Below are 23,792 nucleotides of genomic sequence, written 5' to 3'. Positions count from 1 at the left end.
TTCACCACCCTAGTGATGTGAAAAACATATTTCACGACTACTGCATATCACCGCGAATATCGCGTTTTTCACCGAGTTTTACGACGCCACTTCGCGTAAAACGGGTTGTGAAACTCCATTGATTTCATTATTTTTGCCTAAGTCGTGTTGTGTGAATGTATCGTAGGGGTTAATAATGTCCAACAAAATCATCAACACTGAGGGGATCTGGCGGAAGCTACGTAAGGGGCGTAAGAGAATTGATGTTGCCATTATGCTGATTTTTATGATCATAAATTTCCTGAGATTTTTCAAGGCGTTGAAATTTGTGAATTTTCCTACTAAAACAACTTGTCCAGGTAGAAATATTTTGGGAATTTTCGAAAAATTGAATATTTTTTCACTTACATAATGGTGATTAATTTTATGTAATTTTCAGGTGTTGACGTATCAGAAGTGCCGGAGTATGTTGGTAGTAGTTCTGAGGGCCAGTCTAAGGTTACTGTTGACGTCACCAGGGATAAGCTTATTCGAGAGGCGGATGCTTTCAAGGTGGAAGGGAAAAATTTAGCTGATAAATTTTTCGGCTGTGCATTTAGGGAAAATTTCAGGTTTTTTTCGACAGGAAAAAGTGGGATTTTTTTCTTGCGAATTTATTAGTTTTTTTTCTCTTCCTTTCGTTTTAGCGCATCAATGAGAAGTTGAGATTTTAATGGTTTTGTGTTTTATATAATTCCGACCGTTAGGAATTATTTGTTTTTAGGGTCGTTTTTACACGGGGAAAATCGTCTAACGATGTTTTTTTCAGCGCAGCATTGTAAAGTTTGGATGTTTCTGTGCCCAACTTGAAAGTGACGAGGAAGTGTCTACCATCCTCACACCGGTTGGTCGGGAGGTCGCCAACACGTTTGGGGTTTTATGCACGTGTATGACGGCAGTTGCCTTGAAGGGTGATACTAAGGGGAGGGGGAGGTGTTGGGAAATTAATCAATGCGATTGTATTAGCTGATGCTCGTGTTTGCAATTTGAAAGGAAAAATTTCGACGATTTTGAAATGCTAAATTAAATCACTGTCGTTAAACACCTTGTGGAGGAATTCTCAAAAATTTTCCAAAAAAGCAAAAATTTTTTCGCGTGGATTTTTTGAATAAAAAATCTGTAGTAAAACTTTTTTGAACAAAAGTTAAGGCGAACTTAAGAAAGGAGAAGTTGTACATGTTAGTGAATAATGATGGCAATGTTCCTAGCGAAACGCTAGGGGACAGAATCTTTTGTGTATGCGTGCAACACGAAGGAAAGCGGTTTTGCTCACCGCGACGGAACAACTGTCCCAAGCACTGCCGGGATCGGCTCCGGATTGGCAGCAACCTATTATGTCCTCTGGCATAAATGGCAAATTGTGTCATCATGTCTCCACTACTCTCCACGTGATAGAAATTATAATATTTACTGACTTTCCTGTGGGAATTTTAATAGGAAAAATATCATTCTTGAATTTTATAATTTTTTTAGGAGGGAAGTGTTTGGTTGCTGAAGTGGCTGCCTTGGGTGATGATATTGACAAGCAAGTGGAGAAGCTGAGTGAGGCGGCAGTGCGAAATAGAGCAGCTGTTAGCAGGATATGTAATATTTGGGGAGGAAATTGTGGTAGAAATTGTTGTCTTTGGAATTGAAATTGAATTTTTTGTCGTTTCTTCGGGATTTTATTGGATGAAATTCGTCAAATTTTATGGATTTTTTCCAGTTTTTTTGAGGGAATTTTTTATTTATTTCAGGCGGTGTTATTCTAGAGCGTATTCAACGTGTAAAGAAAATGTCGTTGGGGCCTGCAAGTGCGTGTCGAAAAATAGTGACAAGACATGTAAAGTGTATAGAAGACGCGTTGGAGGAGTTGAGCACTGCAGTGAGGAGAGCAAGGGAGGAAAAAGAAGATGGTGAATAAAATTTTTTCCTGATTTTTTTCCATTTTTTTCGTTTTTAGGAGCTCCTGATCTAGTAGATGAGGACGATGACGATTTGCTGAATTTTGATGATGATGATTTATTTCTTGTGGAGAGCGCAGGAGCGATGGTTGAAGCGATGGGGAGTTTGGTCGTTGATTTGAAAAAAGAAATGGTTGATGATGCTTTAGCGGAGCGAACGGAAAAAATTTCGGGAAAAATTGACGAAATTGTGGTAGCGATGACTACGGGGAGCGACGACGGTGAGGAATTTGATGATTTATTCGAAGAGTTGGAAAAAGAAGGATGCGGCGAAAAAATGGGGAGGGTTAGGGAGGTAATACGGAGGGAAATGGTATCCAAAGCTTGAGGGTGGAAGATACGGATGAGGTCCGATTTAGTACAGTTGATGATGTTCCTTACTGTAAGCAAACGTTTCTATGCTGGTGGTTGGGAATGTGTTGGAGTGAATTTTTATGAGGAGGAGTTGCTCGAAGAATGGTATTGAGGAAATTTGGCATTTTAATCTAGATGAGATTTTTGATAATAATATTTGATCGAGTTTCAATTATTTTACCAACTCAGTTGGTTATCACAGATTTTGTGAATTTTTTGGTGAAATTATTTTCTTATGGGCTGGGAAATTTCCAAATAAGCAAGTACTGTAATCAGCGATGACCTGAAAATTTTTTTCTCTGCTTTTGAAAATTTTTTCTCTCATCTTTTTCCGGGTTGGTACTTTTTTTCGAAGTTTGTTATTGAGTTTCCAGAGTGTGGTCGCTTGCCTATGGTCGAATCGTCGGCTTCGTCGGGAGGATATCTTTGCACGCATGCACATGAGGAGGATGAGTCGGCTGAGATTGTGAGGAGGATTTATGAACGTTTGGACGGCCGAGCGGTACCGAAGGAATTACGTGGAGGGAAAATCGAGGAAAAATTTGGGGAAATTTGTAGGAGAAATAACGGAAAATTTTTGCGGGAATTTATGGTATCTGCTGGAGAGGGAGGGAGAGTCTTTCATGGACTTGTTAATGGAGTATTTGTATTTGTGAGGTGGTGCGCTGATGTTGGTGTGAAGGAGAAGTTGGATGCGGTTGTTATTATAAAGAGTAGTAACGGGGGAAAGAGTTTTGGAGAAATTTTAGTATTGGAATATGTGTTTGCTTCCCTCAGCTGAGCTCGGGAGTTTCTCGACGAATCGTAGAAATTCGGTTGGAAGTGTATAGTAGCCGATAAGAATTTACTCGGAATCTTTATATTGTCACCAACGCACGTAGTTGATCACATTTTTTTGAGAAATTTTGTCAGAATTTTCGCGATAATTAAGGGGAGACTTATCGCGATACTATGAAGTTTTTATGAGATGGAAAATTAGGAATTTATGCTCGTGTCGGTATAATATGTGTGGCGAAATTAATGTCATTCGAGAGGAGCTGCGATGATGAGATGATTTGAAATTGGAATGGTTGAATTATTTAAGTTCGAACCGCAATAAAATTTTCAATGGGGTCACGCCATTTTCGCGGAAAAAAGAATTTTTTCCCGTTTTTGCGAATTTTTTCTGAGCAGTTTTAGTAATAATGGGCTGTTGGGATCGAAAGAAAATTTCTGTGGGATTTTTCGGGAAGAAAAAGCAAGAATATCTCTATTCAAACGTCGGAGTATGATGGGTGAAAAAATCCGTAAAAGGGACGTTTTTACACATCGGGATTTAATCACCTTTCTCCAGACTCCCGGCCTGATAAACTCATCAGAGCTTTCGACCAACTGCTAAGGATCCTATCGGACGACAACAGCTCGGTACATGTGAGGGGTTGCTCCTGTTTGGAGTGTCGGTGGCGAAGCGTAGTTGATCATTATATTATGAATAATATAAGCGTTCCGAAAGGTGTGGTACAGAGATTGACAAGAAAAGGAGTACCGGGGAGTATAAGGGAAGGGGTATGGTTTTTGCTGTCGGGGGCTAGTTCAATAGCATTGGATAGAAATCCGGGCTATGTGAATTTGGTAGAAGTGGAGGGGGAGTTTGGCGAGCTGATCGATTTGGACGTTTCGAGAACATTTTGTGGGGAAAAGGAGTGGCAGGAAAAAGGAGGAGCGAAAATTTTGAAGAGAATTTTGAGAGTTTATTCGGTGAGGAATCCTATGGTGGGGTATTGTCAAGGGTTGAGCTATGTGGGAGCGTTGTTGCTGGAAGTATGCTCGGAAGAAATTGCATTTTGTTGTTTATGCGCGATCATTGAGGATGGAGAAATGGCTCCGGATTACTATACGAGTTTGAGGGGCGCGGTTATTGATCGATTGGTGTTGGAAGAGCTGGCGGAGCGATATGTGGGAGAATTATGTAACTCGTTAAAAGAAGAAAAAAGAAGTTTTAACGAATTTTCTTTTCTGACGGTTTCATGGTTTTTATGTTTATTTACGGCGACTTTACCGGTAGAAGTTTCGAAAAGAATTTGGGATTTTTATTGGGCGTTTGGAATTTGTGTGATATTTAGAGTTTCTTTGGGGGTGCTGACCGTCGCACAGGGGCCTATTGTGGAGGGGGAAAAGGATGTGAATGAACTGCGAAATCTGATAGAAAAATCGCTAAATGGAATTAACGTTTGCGATGTGCCGGACTTTTGCACGGCGTTCAATAAAGTGACGAATACGGTGGTGGAGACACTTCGAGAAAGTAAGAGAAAACGGATGAGTTTGGAGGAAGAAAGTGATAGAAAAATGGGAAAAAGAGCCGACTCGTTGGACCGGTGTTTCTTGGCGATTGTGGACCCTCCTGGGGAGCGTCCGGAAGAGGAAGTGCGGGAAGATTATTTTCGGATTGCCCGAAAAGAGCGCGGGTCGACATCGTCGGTGTCGAATGAGGGGAGGGAGAGGAGGTTGATGAACGAATTGGAGAAATTTATGATGCCGAAAGTTCATCGGGGAAGGTCCCGAAAAGAAGAAAATTTGTAAGATTTGTTTCGCGTGGTAGTGGTTGAGTTCAGTGGAGGTGAGCTATTTGGAAATTATCGAAATTTTTGTAAAAAAATTTGGTGATGGGGTGTTGAAATCGAGTATAGTATGGGAAAATATGAAAATATTCAACTGCTATGTGAGTTTATGAAAATTGTGGAGAAATTGTTATTGGATTGTGTACTACACTTCTACTCTGTAGGTAGTGAGAAAATTCCTGAGCTCAGGTGAGGAAAGCGAAAATATATTCCTCCAACACTCACTGGGGTTTTTTGACAGTCTTCTCAGTGGAGGTGAGCGTACTTTTAAATGATACATTATTCCACTCCGAGATGTGTGGATGAATTTGAAATACTCAACGAAGTTGGCAAGGGAACGTATGGTCAGGTGAGGCTCGCTTTCTAACTGTTATCGAGGGTGATTTGGGAGAAGAGCGGTTGGGAAAATTGCGATTTTTTTCGATTTTTTTCGATTTGTTGTTGTTGTTTTAGTTTGGATATCATTTCCACGGTGGGTTTTTTACGAGTTTTCGCGATTTTTTGTGTTTTTTTTTCGGGGAATATCATTCATACTGTTGGTAGGTATTCAAAGCGATCGATAAACGGACCCAGCAATACGTGGCGTTAAAGCGTGTGCTGTTGAAGAATGAGAAAGAGGGATTTCCAGTTACTGCAGTCCGTGAAATAAAAATACTAAAAAGATTACAACATGAAAACGTGGTGCGAATGTTGGATGTAAGAAAATCACTCAGTGAATAGTTGTGTGGAGTTACTGTTGTTGTTCTTATAGGTGGTGTTTGCTAAGCCGACTGACGGGGACAAGCATAGAGGCTCTGTGTAAGTGTGGGGCGCGCGCTTTTTACAAATGCCTTAGTATAGGATGGAATCATACGTGGCTTTGTCCGATCTAGTGGGGTTTGCAAAATTGATATAATACTAATTATAGATAGATATATTTATATGATAATAAATCTATCCCGTAAGGATATAATATATATGTAAGGATTGGGTATGGATTTCCTTATATTTATATCTAATTACTAGGGATAATATTATCATTTTATTAGATATTAATAGGTAAACGTATCGAATGATATGCATCAAGAAGATCTGGAGAATGTGAACTAGTTTGAAGAATATTTATATATAATACTATATATGAAAATGTATTTTCCGCGTAGTCGTGGTGGCGACGCTTTTTCTTGTGTGAATAGCGTATACACGCATTTACTATATAGTGCTGAGTGTGTTCGTTCCTTGGTTGGGCTCTTCTAGGAAGAGCGGAAGATTTGGTATGAAGAAATGTATCGGAAAAGGAATGTGATGGGCATATAAATGAACGTCTAAGAATTCATGTATGTATGAAGTACTCCTCTATTTTTTCCTAAGAAATTCGTCCGATGGTTTTCTGAGAAGCAAAGTATTTTTTAGCAGTTTGGGATGCTGATTGGGTTTTTATGCTCTTTTCGAGTAGTTGTTGTTGTCATTATTAGGTATATGGTATTCGAATATATGGACCACGACTTGTCGGGAGTGTTGGCGTATCGATCTCAAAGGACCGATACAGGCATGTCCGATGGGAATCTGAGGCCTGATGAGGTGGGGGAGTGGTATGAGGTTGGGTGGACAAATGTGTGTGTGTTAGGTGAAGTGTATATTCCTGCAAGTGTTGCGAGGGTTGGATTATTGTCATAAACATAATGTGGTGAGTGGAGTATCTTGAGGTTGACATGTAAAGATACGGAATAGGTCAGCTTGCGGCACTATTCAGGTCCATCGGGATTTGAAGTTGTCCAATTTGCTGTTGGATAAATTGGGACATATAAAGATAGCGGACTTTGGGTTGGCGAGAATTTATAAAGAGGGAAGGCTCAATCAAACCAACAGAGTTATCACTCGATGGTAAGTCTTATTACTCAAAAATCAAACATGTGTGCTATTTGAGAATGTTATCATTCGCTGTTGATTGTAAAAAAATGGTCAAAAATAGCCCAGGGGAGATTCGAACCGGGGACCTCGCGCTTGTTAAGGTACCGACCACCGGAGCTGCTATTGGGCACTACTATTTATGATAGTAAAGTGGACACTTGGTCGGCTGGATGTATACTGGCGGAGTTGATAAGAGGGAAAGCGCTTTTTCCGGGGGAGTCCGAGACGGAAGTGTACGCGTGCTGTGTTTGTGGGTATATTAGGTTGATCTTGGTCAGGTATAGAATGCTAGCAGACACGCTAGGAGCTCCGTGTGAGCAGATGTGGCCGGCTTGTACACAGTTGCCGAACTATGCACAGCTGAATGAAGCTTATCAACACATGAGGAAGATGATGAGGGTATCTCGAGGTCTCGGGTTCGAATCCCACGGATGTCGTTTTTATTAAAATGAAGTTTCACCTGTTCTATGTGAGGTGGTGTAATACTCTATGTGAAAAACGCGATATGAAGTGAATTGAAAACAATGTCCGGGACTTGCACCGAACCGATCAGGTGTTTTACGCGTAATTCACTGCTCACATGCGTTTTTCGCGAGATGAAATGTGAGATGTGTTTTTCATATCACGGGTGAAACTCCAACGTCGACCCCACCTCCTGATGAAAACATTGAAGGTTTCTTACCATAATTCCTTGACCTTTTTGAAAATGGTATTTTGGACGTGTATTCGTGTTAGAATCCGGATGAGATTCTGTGAAGTATTTTTTGGTGTCTCAGTCGTCGTCATCATCATCAAGCTCATCCTCAGCGCGTCCAACGGGAGTGGGCTTGGGTGGTAGCAGTGTGAGCACGGGGAGACTGCCGGCCAGTATGGTCGCGGCGGATGAGGGTCGGTTTTATGAGGTAACTTTCATGCGGAAGGTCCCGGGTTCGATTCCGGCATGTTGCATTTCTATCAGCAACGGCAGACCTTTGGGTATGTATTCTCCAACACCACGGACAGCGGTAGAGACCTTCTAGCGAGGCTATTGCAGTGCGACCCTGGTAGCGAATTTCGTGGCGCGCGAGAAAAATATGTCGTCCCCCCTATTTTCAGCCCGACGACTGGGAACGGCTGGAGCGTTGAATCATGGGTACTTCGGTGAGAGTCCGTTGGCATGCAGTGCACACAGTCTGCGGTTATCGAGCAGTAGAAGTTGTCATGAGTTTACTACATCTAATGTTGCCTCTACGGTTGGACAGAAGAGGTTGAGGGCGATCACTGGTAGGTTAGAGCAACTACCTGAAATCTGCATACGAGAGTATGTTAAGTTGACTATCAGTGTCGGAATATATGTTCGCTTTCCTCAAGTGAGCTCAGGAGTTTTCTCACGGTAGAAATGTACAGAAACCAATAAACATCTGCCAAAATCCCCACAGAGTTTTCATATTGTCACCAACAGATGACCATGTGCATATTTTCCAAAACTGTTGACGATGGTATGTTGATATGAATACCCTTATCATCAGGTGCAGCATCTCTATACAAGTCGGGTCGGGAGGATCAGCAACAACAAGGGGCGGCCTTGAACAAGCGTGCTCGACTGCCCAACGGTTGATTTGAGTATATATAACAAACAAAACTAGTGCAATATTGAGAATCTTTCGGTGTATGCGTGTTGTGTGCATGCGTGCAGAATTGGTTAATTAAACATTTGCAGCTCTTGTTTTATTGGGAATGTATTCGGCGATGTTCCTGTATGTTGTAATGGTGTGTTGGAGTATCCGGGCGGAGGATCCCATTGATGCAGTAGTCGATATCGAGGAGGCCTTGCCTGATAAGCTCTGTCTCCAGGCTGGTGGGTAGGCCCTACCCGGTAGGGGTATCTTTATAAGAATCTTCGCTGTGCGCTGCTGATGTGGTGTAAGGGGTAGAGCAGTTCTCGAAATGGGTTATTATTAAAGTCATTAGTGTGAAGATTGCGAGTGTTGGCTTTTCTCCTCAGCGACTGGTGGGAATTTGTACGAAACTGAACAGGGGGAGTGGGTGGTAGTCGGGGAGGCGCTGTATAAGGACCTCGTTATGAGGGCACGGGTAGGAGTGTCGGTGGATTCATCCGAGCTTGAGAGTACTTGTTATGGATGCATTGGTAGTAGTAGCAGTTGGATGATAGTAGCCTTGTGGTAGAGGGGGAGTCTCTATGTGTTGCTCATTGGTTAAAGCAGAAGACCAGTTGAAGATTTCGAGGATGGGGAGGGGTAAAGAGTCATCATTAAGTGGTTAATGTCATATCGTTTGTGTATGTGAATCTTTCATAGTGCGACGTTGTAGGAAGTATATAGTGTATATAGATGGTCGTTTGGAGAGGCTTTGTTTCGTACGCTCATCGTTGCAGTCGTCTGCTGAAGCTCAGCATGATAGAGTGGTACAGCAGCTACATGCGGAGCTCACTGGTCATGGGAAAAATGATAATGAAGTCGGCGGAGCGAAGCAACGAGTCGGAGGATCTCATGGGAAACAAGTTGGAGTGGCCGCGCAGAGTGGCGGCCAACACTACCCGATACTGTGAGTTGTGTGGTGGAATCATGCTATACTTTTTTTACTCCCTCAATGGGGAATTTAGACCGATCATCGGGCCATGCAGGATAGATCAATTATGGAGATCGGACTTGGTATTTGTCTCGCATTTGATGAAGTAGAATGAGCTCCAAAATAGAGTCTGAGGTTCGAAATCAATATATTCAGCAGAGATATTGTATTTGGCGATTGCCATAACCAGAGCGGGCTGTTGGAGGACTCTGCGATACAGTGCAGTCGATCGTGTCACAATCATTCCTTGGTTTTATCGCCTACGTTCGACTATGTTTTGTCGGACGAATAAACATAGACAAACACTGCAATTTGGATGATTCGCGGTACATCCAGCGTAGGTGGTGAATTTCGTGGCGCGCGAAATAGCCTGTCGCCTGAGGGGTGTAATTTCAGGTTCATCATAGTAGCCGTCGGTATGGGTATTTTCCTTTGCTGGGTGTGTGCCAATTTCGTGAAGGTTCTTCCACCAACTGTTGCTGTCTTCAAACTGGGCATGGTAAAATACTCCCAAATCGATCGCGTGATCGATTATACCACAGTTACTAGCGGTCCTTCTCCACAATGTTCCGTTGTATGAGTGGGGCATATTGGGCGACAGTATTCAGACGTAACGATTTTACCTACCGAATTTCGTGGCGAGTGACGGTTCAGGTGGCTTCTTGTCGATCCGCAGCTCCTATGCTTCGTCTTCATCCCAATGCTCATGTTCGGTGACGTACTCGCCCTGGATGCGAATCTGGTCCGAGGAAGTCTCCTTCAGTGAGTCTTCTGTGTTTCACCAGCGAGAGGGGTAGAGTAGGAGGACTCAACGATAGTGAAGTTTTCTCGGTAAACTGTTGCGAAATTTGTATAGTTTTGCTGTAAGAAGTGTCGAAGCTTCGTCAATGCTAGTATTAGCAGGTATATACCTCCTGCAGCCACTGTTGATTACCCCACATTGACATGAACTTGGTCCTCATTCTCAGAGCAACACTGATGGCGACTTTCGGCTTCCTCATATCAGCCTTCCTGTCCTCTCTCCCGACACGGTGAAGGCTCTCGTACCGGTCGTCTCGAGATGGGCGGTTCAGCAGGTTCCTACCATCGACTCGAGATTGGCCTGTGGCTCTGAGTGTCTGCTTTGGAGCGGTGGTGTCGGGGACGGAGCCGACGGCTGCGATTTGGATATTGAGAGCGTTGGGGTGTAGGGAAATGCGTTTAGTGTGTAATTTTATGGGAGCATTTTATTCACCTCAGCTACGCAGCGATTGAAAACGTTGATGGAAACGGAGAGTTTGTTGGGCGATGGAATGCTCATCGTCCTCTATTCCGTGGCGAAGACCGAGCTGGACGACCAGATTTCGCCCTATGGAGCGCGTACGTGGAATGGGTTCTGATCGCGCACGCTCTGTGATAAGATTCTGTATATCTCCTCAGTTGATATCGCAGTGTATCTTGTGCGAGCAGTGATTGGATCGGTGTCGTTGGGCATGCTCTTGGGCATTCATGGGCTGTCTGCGATGTCTCATGTCAGGAACAGGTACCCGCCTCAGGGTGTTATATTCCTATATCTCATTTTTGGTCCATTTCGCAAGTTGCGCATTTCGCAACGATACAAGGTGACTTCTTGCGAAATAGACGATTTACAATGTCAAACATGCAGTCTAGACGCGAACACCGTGGTCGGCAATCTGCTTGTGATGTCAAAGTTGTTTCTCTTACCTGTATGAATAAGAGCTGACAAAAAGGGGAGCTCTCGTGGGCAGCCTTTGCAGTCAAGTGTTCATTGGATCCCGAATATTCTGAAGTTCCTAGCGTTGCTATTTCCGGGTTTTTGTACTATTTTGTACAATATTTTCAAACAGAAGCTGCTATGCTGAAGTAGAGGGGTGCATGTATTCTACTTGTTGGTTCTCTGTTGAGCGACTCAGGTTCGGGCAGTACGATCTTACATTGCAGACATGTATATCTCTGGTTACTGCATATGCATCCTTCTTTATTGCGGAGGTCTACTTCGGGATGTCGGGAGTCATCACGACGTTCACGGCTGGGATGATGCTTTCTTGGAGGTGCTGCTGCACGTGATTATTATCGCGCGCCACGTAATCGTTCTCAGGATGCGCCCGTTGTTGATAAGCGGCGAATCTATTGACTCGTTCTGGTCGGTGATGGAATTTGTCTCGAACGCAGTTGTGTTTTTCCTCGGTGGAGTTCTCTTTGGCGATGCCTGTTACCGTGCGCAGCCCATAGAATTTCTCTGGTGAGTACGACTTTTGAAGGAGTGTCGTGCGGACTCTTGGAGGATATAGATGCCATCTATATCCTTCATCTATATCCAAGATGCTTTATAATGAAGCTCCATCTATTAGATGGAGCTTCATTATAAAGCATCTTGGCTTCACCTGGGCATATGCTATCACATCTTGACGTTGTCAACATGAAGACTAATCGTGAAGTTTAGGGCGGTTCCATTCTGCTGTGCCTATCGTTCAGGTTGTTCATCTTGTACCTTGCAACGAGTGCCAGTCGAGCGATCATGGTCTTCACCCTCTCTCCTCTCATCAACAGTGTTGGCGAGGAGTAATTAGGCTGAAGTCGTCATTTCGAAAACTCTGTTGTTATTGGAATTCTTCGAAGGGATCGGACCAGTCCAAATTTAAAGATCCCCCAATGTCAGGTATTCTTGGAAAGAACTCACTCTAACTGCGTGGAGTGGAGGCCTCAGAGGTACACCAAAAAGCTCGTGGCTCATCTGCAAACCTGACAGGTTTGAGTTGTATGTCGTTCAGGGGGAGTTTCCATGGCCCTGGCCGTATCTTTATCGAGGTCTTCGTTCCTCGACGATGCCCAGGCTACTCAAGTATTCTTCTACTATGGAGGTGACTACAGGGGGATCTTGGCTCTGTTTGAAAATCCCTGAATACCCCCGTTGTGTCGCTGTCACAGTTGTGTGACACTGGCACACAACGTGTGCGCCGGGGCACTCTGTGTCAACTTAATTGCTCGTTGGACACTGGTACAGTAGCAATCCTACGCTCACTACGAAATTCCCCGTCGTTGACTTTGCTCACATGGTTCTCCATACAACATCGTAACCAGCGTCTACGATATGCAGAAGCCTCAGGAGTAAATTTTGACGACTCCGTGCCGAGGAGTCTGAAGATGATGGGGAGTCGGATATGTGGGTTACAGGGGAAGAGCTATTCCATGGAAGCCGTCCAGGCCAGCGCTGTCGGCAATCCACCCTCCTACGACTCGTCATCCTGTGGCTAGATTTAGGCGGTAACTCCAAGTTCGGACTCGGATCTAGTCAACTACATATGATGTTGGAATGAAACTATATGTAGTTGGCGCTTATGGCACCTTACAAAAGAGTTCCATAGTGAAATGGATACTGCCCCCGTAAGGAGACAAGAACTGACGTTGAGTGCATATTGATTGCGTTCACGAGCTACAACAATTCACTGGTAGAGTCCGCAGGGATAGGCGCTAGCAGGGATGGGACGCTCTCGAGGGGACGGACACTTCTTTCGGAGCCAGTCTCGCCTGTAGACATTAACCCAGAAGGTATCCGACAACTTCAGAATATTGTCAAGCAATTTGACAGCTTCGATTCACCACTCTAGCTGAGCGGACAGCCCTTCTCGCTCCGCATCGAGGCTTCGGTAGTATCGACTTCCAAGTGTAATGAATCAGTACAGGTAGAAATCCATTCCGGTGATGCTGACGCTTCCTCGTTAGTGGCAGTGCCACAATTGTACATCATGGGTTTGAGTTCAGTCGACTCACGTGAGTTGAGCAAGTGCAGGACTTGCCCGCCTCAGGACATTTGTGAAAGTTATCTCCGTGATATAATGTGTACTTGAAGTGATTATACTATCATCACGTGCGTTCAGGTTTGGCCTGGATGAGCCTCATCATAAATGCAATGACGTGCGGACCTCTTGTGGATCTTCTCGGCCTTTCTCATCCCCAGGCTAGGATCATCAATATGAACTCCAGAGGGGAATAGGATGTCCTCTTAGTTTTCGGTAGTCATCAAGATGGAAGCTGTCCGGGCTCAGCTGAGGAAAGCGATAAACCGCCACGGTTCCACAGGTGAGTTATCCCTCTCACACACCCCAGAATTGGTTGACAACACCGCGTAGATGCGGTAGAGGAGCTGTGTCCTAGTACGTGGAGATACCTCCATGCACCACCACAAGCTGCGATTAACTCCTTATTGCAGCGACGGGCGAGTATTACTGGTGGTGTACTCTATCATTACAGACCCAGTAGTGGGGGTATCATCTGTGTTGAGCAATTTTGAAGAATTCATCAGGCCCAACATTCCGGAGGTCACTGGCGGCCCTGGACGGCGATGACATACCGGGCTCGACTGAGACTCCGAGCTCTGAGCTTTTGAGTATACAAAGAGAAACTTATCTTAACGTGCTTGGTGGGGCCTATCTCTTAACTGTCGTTAGTTTCACTGTTTAACATTGGGACAACTATTGAGCTCCTCAGCGAGTTTCTATACGCGAGCGTTGAAGGTGGAAATCGTCCCTGGCCAGCCGGAGATAGCAGGCTTGTTGCTAAGGACTGTAGAAGATGCCAAAATGAAGGTGAGCCCATGTTGCTCCTGATGGTGGTTACTGCTATGAACAGGTTCTGATGGGGCTTGGTGACTGGAAGATCGTTCAGAGTCTATTGAGAGACCATGGAGACGATAAGCAGAGTTGTATGAGGAATGCTATGGTCTTGGAAGGGTGGCGTGGTCAGCTATGCTCATTGGGTGTAATTTTAGATTCTGCATCTCTTCGTGGAGGGTAGTCGGAAAACTATCGAAGTAAGTTTCATAGCACAGCGCTCTCTGTAGGAAATTCGTTCTTTAATGGGACGAATTTGAAGCCTGGGATTCACTAGGATTCACTGGGATGCATATCCCAGGCATCACTAGCCTGGGATGTGCTCTTGAGAATACTATTGATGTCATCCATTGAGAGGATCGAAGGATGGGAATAGTGTTCATCTGGTGCCGCCTTGTGGCGAATTGACGAGCGACGGAAAGGCCTCGGACCGAGGCCCTCGGTTACTACTACTATTCAGGCCGTGACGGAGCTATTGTTCCCTGATCCTACTGAGGGATACGATGAGCAAGGGGAAGAGGATAACAAGAAAGGTGGTCAGCTGGACAAGGTCTTCAACAACTTGAAGGCAAGTACTGCCTTGTGGAAGTTGCTGCTCGCGGTGCCGATGATATGACCGAAGTTCCTGTGCGAATGTATTTCTCGTTCGGTTCCACTTGATACCAAATGGTTATTGAAGTAGATAGCTTGTTTACGATGCGTCATTTCGGTACGGGAAGTGATCCTGAAGGGGAAATAGATGATCAAGGAGTGCCACTCCCAATCATGATTATGATGATGTGCTCTTTGCAGCCCGTATGGTACAACGTGCGTTCGGAAGTAGATGTCCACCTTCGAGAAGCTGAGGCCTTGCTCGACCGGATGCCTGCGAGAATTGTTCATCTATCGCAAAGGTGAGAGCCTGTGTGTTTTTAGTGATTACTTGGACATGTGTACGATTATACATACATGCATTTGAAGGATGGCGTCCTTGTCTCGGTGGATTATCAACGGGGGTCTTTCGTGGACTATCAGGTACCAGAAAGTAGGAACAGTTGTTCAGCAGTTGCAAGCTGAGCTCTCTGATGTGATCGAATCGGGCTTATTAGAACACACAGGTTGGGACGGGACTTCCTTCTCTCCGTTACATACTACTACTTTCAGAGGCCCAGTCGGTGTTGGAGCACATTGATGCGGATGTACATCGCCTTCACAATAGCCAAGAGTTGCTATTGTAAGGAGGAGTGGTATGGGTTTTATATTGAATAATTGTTAGGAGAAAAGAAGACATCATCATAGCTGGTGAAGAATGATAGTCTCTGGTTCATGAACCCGTAGTTTGTATGTCTCTGTATGATTCAGGACTATGTGTTGTTGTGTATGGTATGATGTAAATAAGTCAGAACTACTCGTGCCATGTTGGAATTTCAACGCGATACACTCCCGTTGTCGTTAAACCCTATTTTCGGGGTTGCTCTACGGTTTTTTAGTCACACAAACGCAGCACAACAGACCTAGATCACATCATGTTCTGGAACTCCCACTTACACGCGAGTTTAAACTCGAAATAGTCGCATAGTCGTTCATCGTATTTCTGGTGGACACCGGTTTTAGGACGAAATCTTCAGAACAGTTCTCGGCGCTTTACCGTTCGAGTTGCTGCCTCGGCGCTGTCGTATTACTTGGTACGACGTGAACGTAGAAGTGGCGAACACTACATAGATTGGACGAGCTCGTAGGACCGAATATCACTATTAAAGGATATTTGTGTAAGGATGGAAGCTAATTGAATGGGTAGGACCAGAGTCATCAGTCTGCATGGACTCGTTGGTACCCGTATCCTCACTATAACCCAAATCACTGATATCATTACCGGAATACATCAGCAAATAATGCTTTCGGACGTCAATCGGATATTATTTCCCTGATGATGTTCATAGTCATGTTGTAAGATGTAGGATCTTCTAGGTTCTAGAAGAGTTAATGATTGTCGTTCATTGGAAGAATGGAGAAAGCCGTGAAAACGGTTGAGCCCATGAAAGCATTGGGCGATACTTTGACACGCGTGAAGCACATGGCGTGGGGTGTGAGGGAATATTCACATAGTCAACTACATGTGTTGGTGGAAATTCTGAGAAAATTTTGGGAAATTCTCATTGACTTCTGTACACTTCTACTCTAAGTCGTATATAAACTCCTGAACTCACGTGAGAATCACGAACATATATTCCAACGGTGATGGCATTTTCGTATAGATTGTCTGGAAATGGTTGTTGATTTGATTCGTCTGTCGGACCAGTTCCCTCAGGAGGACCCTATAATTGGTACTCCCATATTTATATTTTTATATCTTCATATTGTTTGATATTATTATTGGAGTTCCACCCGTAATATGAAAAACACCAGTGAACAACATATTTCACGACTACAGCATATCGCGAATATCGTGTTTTTCACCTAAATTCACGCCACTTCGCGTAAAACGGGTGAAACTACATTAATAAATGAATACGATCAAGTTATAATACTATCATCTTGATATTAGATCAATGAAGATATAATAATACGGTTAAATATCACACTATAGATAAAATAGGCGTATGAAAATGCCTGTAAATGATAGTAGTATGATCGTCATTCTAGAAATTGTAAAATGAGGAATGATAGTACAAACAGCAGTACTCATCGTATTAACTCATTGAAATGGACGGATCCTTATCAGCTAACACCACTACAGATGATGCAGCACAATACGATGACTATGGTTTGGTTTCTCGTGGTTACCTCTCGAGACCATCATTAGACCACCTAGATGCACTCAAGTCTGGAGAGCCCTACGAGGTGGTGTATTCTCAACACTTGTGATGGTTTCATTCGAGTGTTGCTGAGCTCCACTATAGTATTTATTCCACGTTCATGCGACTTACTCTGCTAAATTAGTTAACGAGGAATCTCAGAGGAATGTGAATTCGTGTGCGAAGTTGGGAATTGTTATGAGGCTCAGGTTAGCTCTAATAGAATACTCATCCATTCCTCAATAAGGAGGTCCTAAAACATATAAGAGAGGTCGTTGAACGAATTCATATCAAGCGCTATATACATACAAAATTATTGTTAATGGCTCAGTATGGACAAAATTATTTTTAGACTATAACGACTCGAGGAGATAGGGAGCATGCCTTGGTTGTTGTTGTTGTTGTCCAGATACTGTCGGTTGATGATGATCCTATTAACCAGATAGTCATCGCTACTGTGTTGGAATCTGCGGAATTTGTGGTACATCAGGCCATGGATGGTTTCGAGGCATTACAATACATGGCCAATACCACAACTCTGCCAGATCTTATTCTACTCGATGTTATGATGCCGGGTGAGTTCTTTAATCTCGAATGCAATGATCGATTGGTTCGGTACACTGTTGTCAACGGCAGTGTGGTAAGGAAATATGTTCACTTTCTTCAACTGAGTTTAGGAGTTTCCACGTTTATTATATAAGTTTGCATACGAATGTGGGTAGAAGTTTACAGAAACCAACGAGAATTTCCCAGAATTCCTCCAAAATTTCCATATTGTCACCGACACATGTGAGTGTTGTAATATATGTCGGCTTTCCTTAGCTGATCTTGGAAGTTTTCTCATTAATCAAAGGAGTTTGTATACGACCTTGGGTAGAAATGTACAGAAATCAACCAGAATTTCCCAAAAATTTCATATCGCCATCAACATATGTGGTTGAAAATGTGTATATTTTCGTGCACAGGGTTCGTGTATAGGTCTGAGCGGCTATGAAGTGTGCGCTACACTGAGGGAAGAATATCCCCTCGATTTGCCAATAATCATGATATCAGCTAAAAATTCAAGTGATGACGTGATAAAGGGTCTCAAGTGAGATGGGAAGAACATCCTTCTGAGAGACACTGCTGGTCGAGTGAAGGTATAACTGCAACGATTATGTCACTAAACCGTTTGAGAAAACGGAACTGTTGGCAAGAATAAACACCCAAGTGAGACTTCGCGAGATGCTCAAACTGGAAGTAAGATCGGCTGTTGTGATATGAGAGCTGAATTGAATCGGCATAGGCGAGGCATCGTATGGCCTTAACGATTCTACACAGAAGTCTACCACGACACACTGTGGATAGACTCCTAAATGGAGTATATGGGGACCTGGACAACTACGAAGAAGTGTCTGTTGTCACTTGGTGAGAATCATAATTTCAATTATTTTCGTTTTCAACTTGATGGCGTTAGCATTAATACGACTCGTATTAATGTTCCGTATACGTCGTATTTACGTATGTTCGTATTAGTCATATACTCGAAACTCGTATTATACGAGTTTAGAGTATATGACTGATTCACTTCAGCTTAGTAGAGGAAGTATCATCGTGCACACCAGCGAGGGCGATAGAGTTACTCAATAAGTACTTCAATGAGCTCGACAGAAAGCTGATGGAAGGACAGCGGACAGCCTTACTGAAGTTGGAGACCTCTGATGAGGCTTATACAGTTGTTTGCGGGCTCTCACTAGAGGATAAGACTGATCACACTTTAAGTAAAACGGAGAGTTTCTATTGGAGTGGTAGGATCAGTAGATTTCAGAGGCAGTTGACATAGCCGGAGCGATGGTCAGTTTAGCTGATTCGATCGATATGCGTGTGAGGGTTGGCATACATACGACGAAGGGTGTATCACTAGGGATCATAAGGACACTGTGCCCGAGGTGAGGGAAGAGGATGGCTCTTATGGAGGGGGACTACTGAGTGTTGTGGTGATAGTTTATAACTGTGTAAGGAAATATGCACAATACGAAAAATGTGAAAAAATTTAGGAAAATTTTTCGTGGTCCCTATTGGTTTTTCCCCTCGAATTCGTATGTAAACCTCTATGATGAGTGAGAATACTCCTCAACTGAGCAGAGTAAAGCGGACGTATATTTCGACACTGAACCCTTCAACGAAATTACTGTTATTGAATTAGTGTTGGGTTACAGACGATTGAGCGCCAACTAGACCAGTGTTGGAATATATGTTGGTCTTCTCAGCAGAGTTCAGGAGCTCACTCACCATTTATAGGCGTTCACACACATTTTTGAGGGAAAGAGTATAAAATGCAAAAAGAATTTCCCGAAATTTTCTCATAATTTTCCATATTATCATCAACACACGTCGTTGTTCATGCGAATATACGAATTAGCCGATGATTAGATTGATGGTCTTCGAGGAGGGAGTTGAAACAGTTCATCTTGTGGCACTCCGTTGCCCCTCGGGAGGAATACAACTGTGTAATCATTCCTACTGTGAGAATACTAGTCGGGCTGGTCTCAGCTCAGGAGGCGAGGGCGGCGTATGAGAGACAGACGAAGGGATGCGAACAGCAAGCGGATTTGGAAATGTAGGTTGTCAATTGATTTCGTTAGTGATGTTCTTGTGAGGTGCATCTCGGATGAGGGGGGAAGGGAAGGGGAAGGGGGAGACGGCAGTCTTGTAAAGGGGATGCAATACTCACAGGGTGAGGAAAATGAAATTAATCTGATGATCGAATTAGAAGAACTCATCCGGATGGTATAGTGAATAAATTGAGATTGACATGAGAATTTCATCTCAGAGGTCTCTGCCGAGTTCCGCTGGGTACCCAACCGCGAGGCGATCGCATCTGAGGAGGTGAATGATGGGAGCCACTTATCGGTACGGGGTGAAGTAATTTCATGCAAAATTCCAGAACCGGGAAGTGTACTTGAATTTATATGAAAATGTGGAAATTTATGTTATTTTCGGAGATTAATGATATCATAGTCTCGAAGGGTTACTTTTATCACATCACATGTTTATAGCAATGTTCTACTTAGTGTATGCGATATAGTTTCAGATCGATTCTCAATGAGAATTGTGAACATTATTTTCCGACATTTATGAGAATTTCTCGGAGAATAATAAACATATTTTACAATTTCATATCAATTGGCCCACGTCGGTGACAAAACCGGTCGAGAGGAACCGACGATATCGCCTAGGTTCATTCCTTGGGAACTTACATAGTTGCATTAGATACGAAATGATAGTGTGAACTCTCAAGAGGGAACTACAACGCAGCTCGAGAGAGCTCCTCAGGAAGGTGAGTGTGATAACTCCAACTGGATGGGAAATTAGTGTGCAATTTTTTATCACGCCCTGTACCTGGGGGATTCTGCATCTACGGTTAGCTTAGCGGTGGTACCCTTGTTGAGGTGAGATAAGAGACGTTAAGGTTAAGTGGTTATCGCCTTATGATCAATACAGTAATCTAAGCTAGAGCGACGAGTACCATAAGAATTCAACGATTACGACAGACACTTGTGTAGAACATTTTGTTAAAACGTCATTTACAATGACAGTAGTTGTGTATTGCGATTCGACCCTTCTGAGGGTGCAAACGGATCATTTTCTCTCGAATAGAAGTATATTTATAACACAGCGAAAGATGTATGGACAGGAATACTTGAGAGAGAAATATGTAGATCTCGGTTCTTAATCGAGATCGTTCCTATTATAGTTGTGTTGTAAAATGCAGCAATGGAGGTGGACTTGTGAATCTGTAGATGAGCCTCTTGCCCTCAACTGGTGTGCTAGAGTGAATATAACACGATAGTAACAGTGACCGTTGTGGGGTTTTCAGTTTGTCTCAAATGTATTCTGACAGATTTGTCCATCTATTATCAGGAGTGTATGAGAAAAAATTGATACGATAGAATTTCTGATTAGAAAAGAAGTTAATATTTTACTATCTGTTTATGTAGACGAATGAGTTTAGATAAGTGGACAGTGAAGTGTGGTAGACCTAGATGGTAGATGGGTATGGAGTGATTGGAGTGAAACACCAATTTGTGGTATAGTATGCTGCTCATGCCTCTTTAGAGGAAACATCTCCGACCATCGAGGTGGAAAAGGGAGGAGGAGGAATATTGGAGTCCCTGTAGGACCTTCTACTCCATTACTCTATGCATCCTATCACAGGCATGCATATTCTGGTGACGATATCTCGGATGAGCGATCCACTATTGAGGGAGCACTGCATGTGGGGTCCTATATATTCTGTTTTATTGTCTCAGATCTTCGATGTCTGTCAGATTTTGGAATTAAGTGAAGGGGAGGAGTCCACGAGGAGGGTGATGGCGATTCGTGTGGTTGTTAATCGACGGACGTTCCGTCAGGCTTTGGAAGATTTCCTGAGATTTATGCAAGAATCTTGTGCGCACGCGGAAGAATATGCAGAGAGTAAGTCGTTGTATGAGAATAGAAGAGTTACTACAACAGGATCTGGGAATTTTCGCGCGCCTCGAAACTCAAGAAAATATGCAACTACGTGTGTTGATGGCAATATGAGGATGCTGGGAGAATTTGGGGAAATTCTTGTTGGTTTTCGTACACCTCTCCCAGGAGTCGTGGTGTATACTTCTATAATTACTGAGCTCTGGTGAGGAAAGCGAACATAGATTATCCCAACACTGAAGGGAATGGTCAATCGATTTCGATTGTTGTTATCGTCGTTATATGTAGTATATCTCTTGTGAATGGGAAAGGGAGAGTTGTATAATGTTCCGCACTGTATGTGATAGTCACTGATGGACCGAAGAGATGGTATATCATATTTTATCAATGACTAATGCAGTCTGTGCTCTCTGGTGGAAAAAGGAAATGCATACTAACGAAATGTATATGAAATATATGTATGGAGTATTCAAAAAGGAATGGTAACGATATGGTAGAAAATAGTTGATAGTAACAGAGTAGTGTTAGTAGGGAAAAATTAATTGAAAAATTCAGAAAGAATATATCAATTTGAATTTAGATTACCACTTGAGTGAAGGCCTAGCTGAGCCTCCGAGTGACGAGGTGATGGAATTGATCTGCACATTGCAGTGTGAAAATGAGAAAATGCAGAGGGAGTAAGCAGTCTCGTTGTGGAGGAATGTGTATGATAGTATCAGCGTCAAGCCCTGTCGTAGTAGTAGTAGGGCTAACACTGTGGGCTGTACACTACGCACCATCTAGAGACAGAAAATGCGTGTGCAGAGGTAACTTTTTCTACAGAGCGATTTTGACGGTAAATTTTCGAATATAAGCCCCTCTTATATAGTTATATTGCATGGAAACAATGCATATTGTTGGGAAATTGTGGGTGAGAAACTCTGAAGTGCTTATGGCGCGGTCGCCTGCGAAGATACATTTAATGTTCCCGGATGTCACTCATGCCAACTGAATTTTATATGTGATTAACTCTTTTAGTATCAGCTGCTGAGATGAGTATTGGTTTTTCGGAGAGTAAGGAGAGAATGAGATTGATATTCATTCTCACTTTGATGAATATATTATTGTCACTATAATATGTACGGCTCGTACAGTACGAGTCATCAACAAGATGTTTTTTCAAGTCATATGAATGCATGCGATGATATTATAATGTTACTGTTTTACGGTTATCGTAATAATGTATTTCACAAGCGAGGATCTGTGAGGTTGTCCAGTATGGATCTATTCAGAGTTGATAAGATAGTCTCGGCGACGTCTCTGATAAGGAGGAGGATGTTCGGCCAACACCCTCCACTGTTGGAGTTGGAGGAACTAGAGAAAGTGTTAGAAATGAAGTTGAGGACACGCGCGGCGTTGGCATGATATGGTCCATTGTGGAGGTGGAAATGTTGAGTTAATGATGAGGGGCGGATGAGTTCTCTCGGGAGATCTGATCGTTGGCAACGGCAGAGTTTTGAGAGAATTGTTATTAATTTATAATGAAGAAACACTGTGCGAGACGGAATTATTGTGAATTGATGTTGGAAACTCTGAAGTGATATATGTTATTATTATAATTGTAAAATGACCTCTACTTCTTCCTAAAAGGGTTGTAGGTGAACTCTGGGGATATACCCCAATATCTGCCCATACGCCACAGGTCCATAGGGGTATAGCATTAAATCACATTATGATTGCATATGCTGTTACAATCATCGCGTGGAAATCCTAAGGGATTTTCCCCGATGTGAGAGTCAGCTCAGCTGCTGCCAGAGTTGCACGTATCTTCGTGTGCATGCGTGCTGATTAATGCTCGGTGTTTAGTGTTGATCATGAGCGATAGCAATCCTTATCATCATCATCATCATAACATCGAGGAGGGGAGGCTGCAACCACCGTTATATACAGAGTATATTCATAAAGATACGGGTGAGGTCCACCGTGGAAGATTCAAAATAGGTCCGCACAGGTCCTCGACACTTTCATGTCCTAGCGGTGGAGGGCTCGAAGGGGCTGCAGGAGGTCGTGAAGAAACTAGCCGCGATGGAGTGAGTGTGGAAAAATATGCACGGGGGCAACTACAGTATGAAAATTGTAGATAAATTTTTGGGAATTAATATTGGTTTTTGTACAATTCGTATAAAAAGTTTTATAATTTGCGAGTAAACTCCTGAGCTCAGGTGAGGAAAGCAAATATATATATCCAAACACTGGTTGAAGACCTTGAAATTGATTTTTATATTATCATTTGGATGTTTATAAATACGCCACAACTGTTATGTAGAGTAATGAAGATTGCTGCTATCAGGAATGCGTCGCTTCGCCACGAAATTCCGACGAACCCTCGGGAGTTCTCGACCGGCCACAGCGCTGAAAGTATGGATGAAGTTCGGCTGATCCCTATTAGAGGGGATAGTGTACCGTATGGTATGCATGCACGTGCTTCTACTTGGTTTATATAACAACCCTTGTATTGTGTTAAGCCTGAAGACTTCCAGTGTGGGGAATATGCACATGGTCAACTACATGTGTTGATGTCGATGATAAAATTTTTGGAAGGAAATT

General features: G+C 43.3%; 4 protein-coding genes across 4 annotated transcripts; all 4 read left to right on the top strand.

Moving 5' to 3' along the window:
• Positions 1 to 175: 175 nt before the first annotated feature.
• Positions 176 to 7,558, top strand: Pmar_PMAR028652 (hypothetical protein; the record flags this gene model as incomplete). Its single annotated transcript, XM_002787345.1, has 17 exons — positions 176 to 221; positions 419 to 531; positions 788 to 929; positions 1,492 to 1,602; positions 1,755 to 1,913; positions 1,961 to 2,154; positions 2,210 to 2,256; positions 4,418 to 4,870; positions 5,207 to 5,261; positions 5,456 to 5,608; positions 5,664 to 5,710; positions 6,367 to 6,472; positions 6,519 to 6,578; positions 6,645 to 6,775; positions 6,904 to 7,035; positions 7,081 to 7,201; positions 7,538 to 7,558. The coding sequence occupies 17 exons, from the start codon at positions 176 to 178 to the stop codon at positions 7,556 to 7,558; spliced, it is 2,091 nt and encodes a 696-aa protein (XP_002787391.1).
• A 990-nt stretch (positions 7,559 to 8,548) lies between these two features.
• Pmar_PMAR028651 (hypothetical protein) lies at positions 8,549 to 15,272 on the top strand (the record flags this gene model as incomplete). Its single annotated transcript, XM_002787344.1, has 22 exons — positions 8,549 to 8,639; positions 8,787 to 8,875; positions 9,177 to 9,346; positions 9,767 to 9,869; positions 9,913 to 9,980; positions 10,025 to 10,132; positions 10,377 to 10,556; positions 10,610 to 10,762; positions 11,284 to 11,421; positions 11,846 to 11,932; positions 12,030 to 12,079; positions 12,142 to 12,231; positions 13,388 to 13,450; positions 13,674 to 13,790; positions 13,859 to 13,956; positions 14,000 to 14,089; positions 14,139 to 14,180; positions 14,441 to 14,548; positions 14,773 to 14,873; positions 14,995 to 15,077; positions 15,124 to 15,193; positions 15,236 to 15,272. 22 exons carry the CDS (start codon positions 8,549 to 8,551, stop codon positions 15,270 to 15,272), a joined length of 2,136 nt encoding a protein of 711 aa, XP_002787390.1.
• A 953-nt stretch (positions 15,273 to 16,225) lies between these two features.
• Pmar_PMAR028650 (hypothetical protein) lies at positions 16,226 to 17,738 on the top strand (the record flags this gene model as incomplete). Its single annotated transcript, XM_002787343.1, has 4 exons — positions 16,226 to 16,283; positions 16,682 to 16,800; positions 17,107 to 17,394; positions 17,733 to 17,738. 4 exons carry the CDS (start codon positions 16,226 to 16,228, stop codon positions 17,736 to 17,738), a joined length of 471 nt encoding a protein of 156 aa, XP_002787389.1.
• A 28-nt stretch (positions 17,739 to 17,766) lies between these two features.
• On the top strand, positions 17,767 to 18,005 carry Pmar_PMAR028649 (hypothetical protein; the record flags this gene model as incomplete). Its single annotated transcript, XM_002787342.1, has 2 exons — positions 17,767 to 17,844; positions 17,894 to 18,005. Coding segments are annotated over 2 exons (190 nt in total), but the record flags the coding sequence as incomplete, so codon positions are not given.
• Between the last annotated feature and the right edge of the window lie 5,787 nt (positions 18,006 to 23,792).

The sequence above is a fragment of the Perkinsus marinus genome (genome assembly GCF_000006405.1).
Source record: "Perkinsus marinus ATCC 50983 genomic scaffold scf_1104296929422, whole genome shotgun sequence".
Classification (NCBI taxonomy): Eukaryota; Perkinsozoa; order Perkinsida; family Perkinsidae; genus Perkinsus; species Perkinsus marinus.
This window is presented reverse-complemented; position numbering and strand designations above follow the sequence as displayed.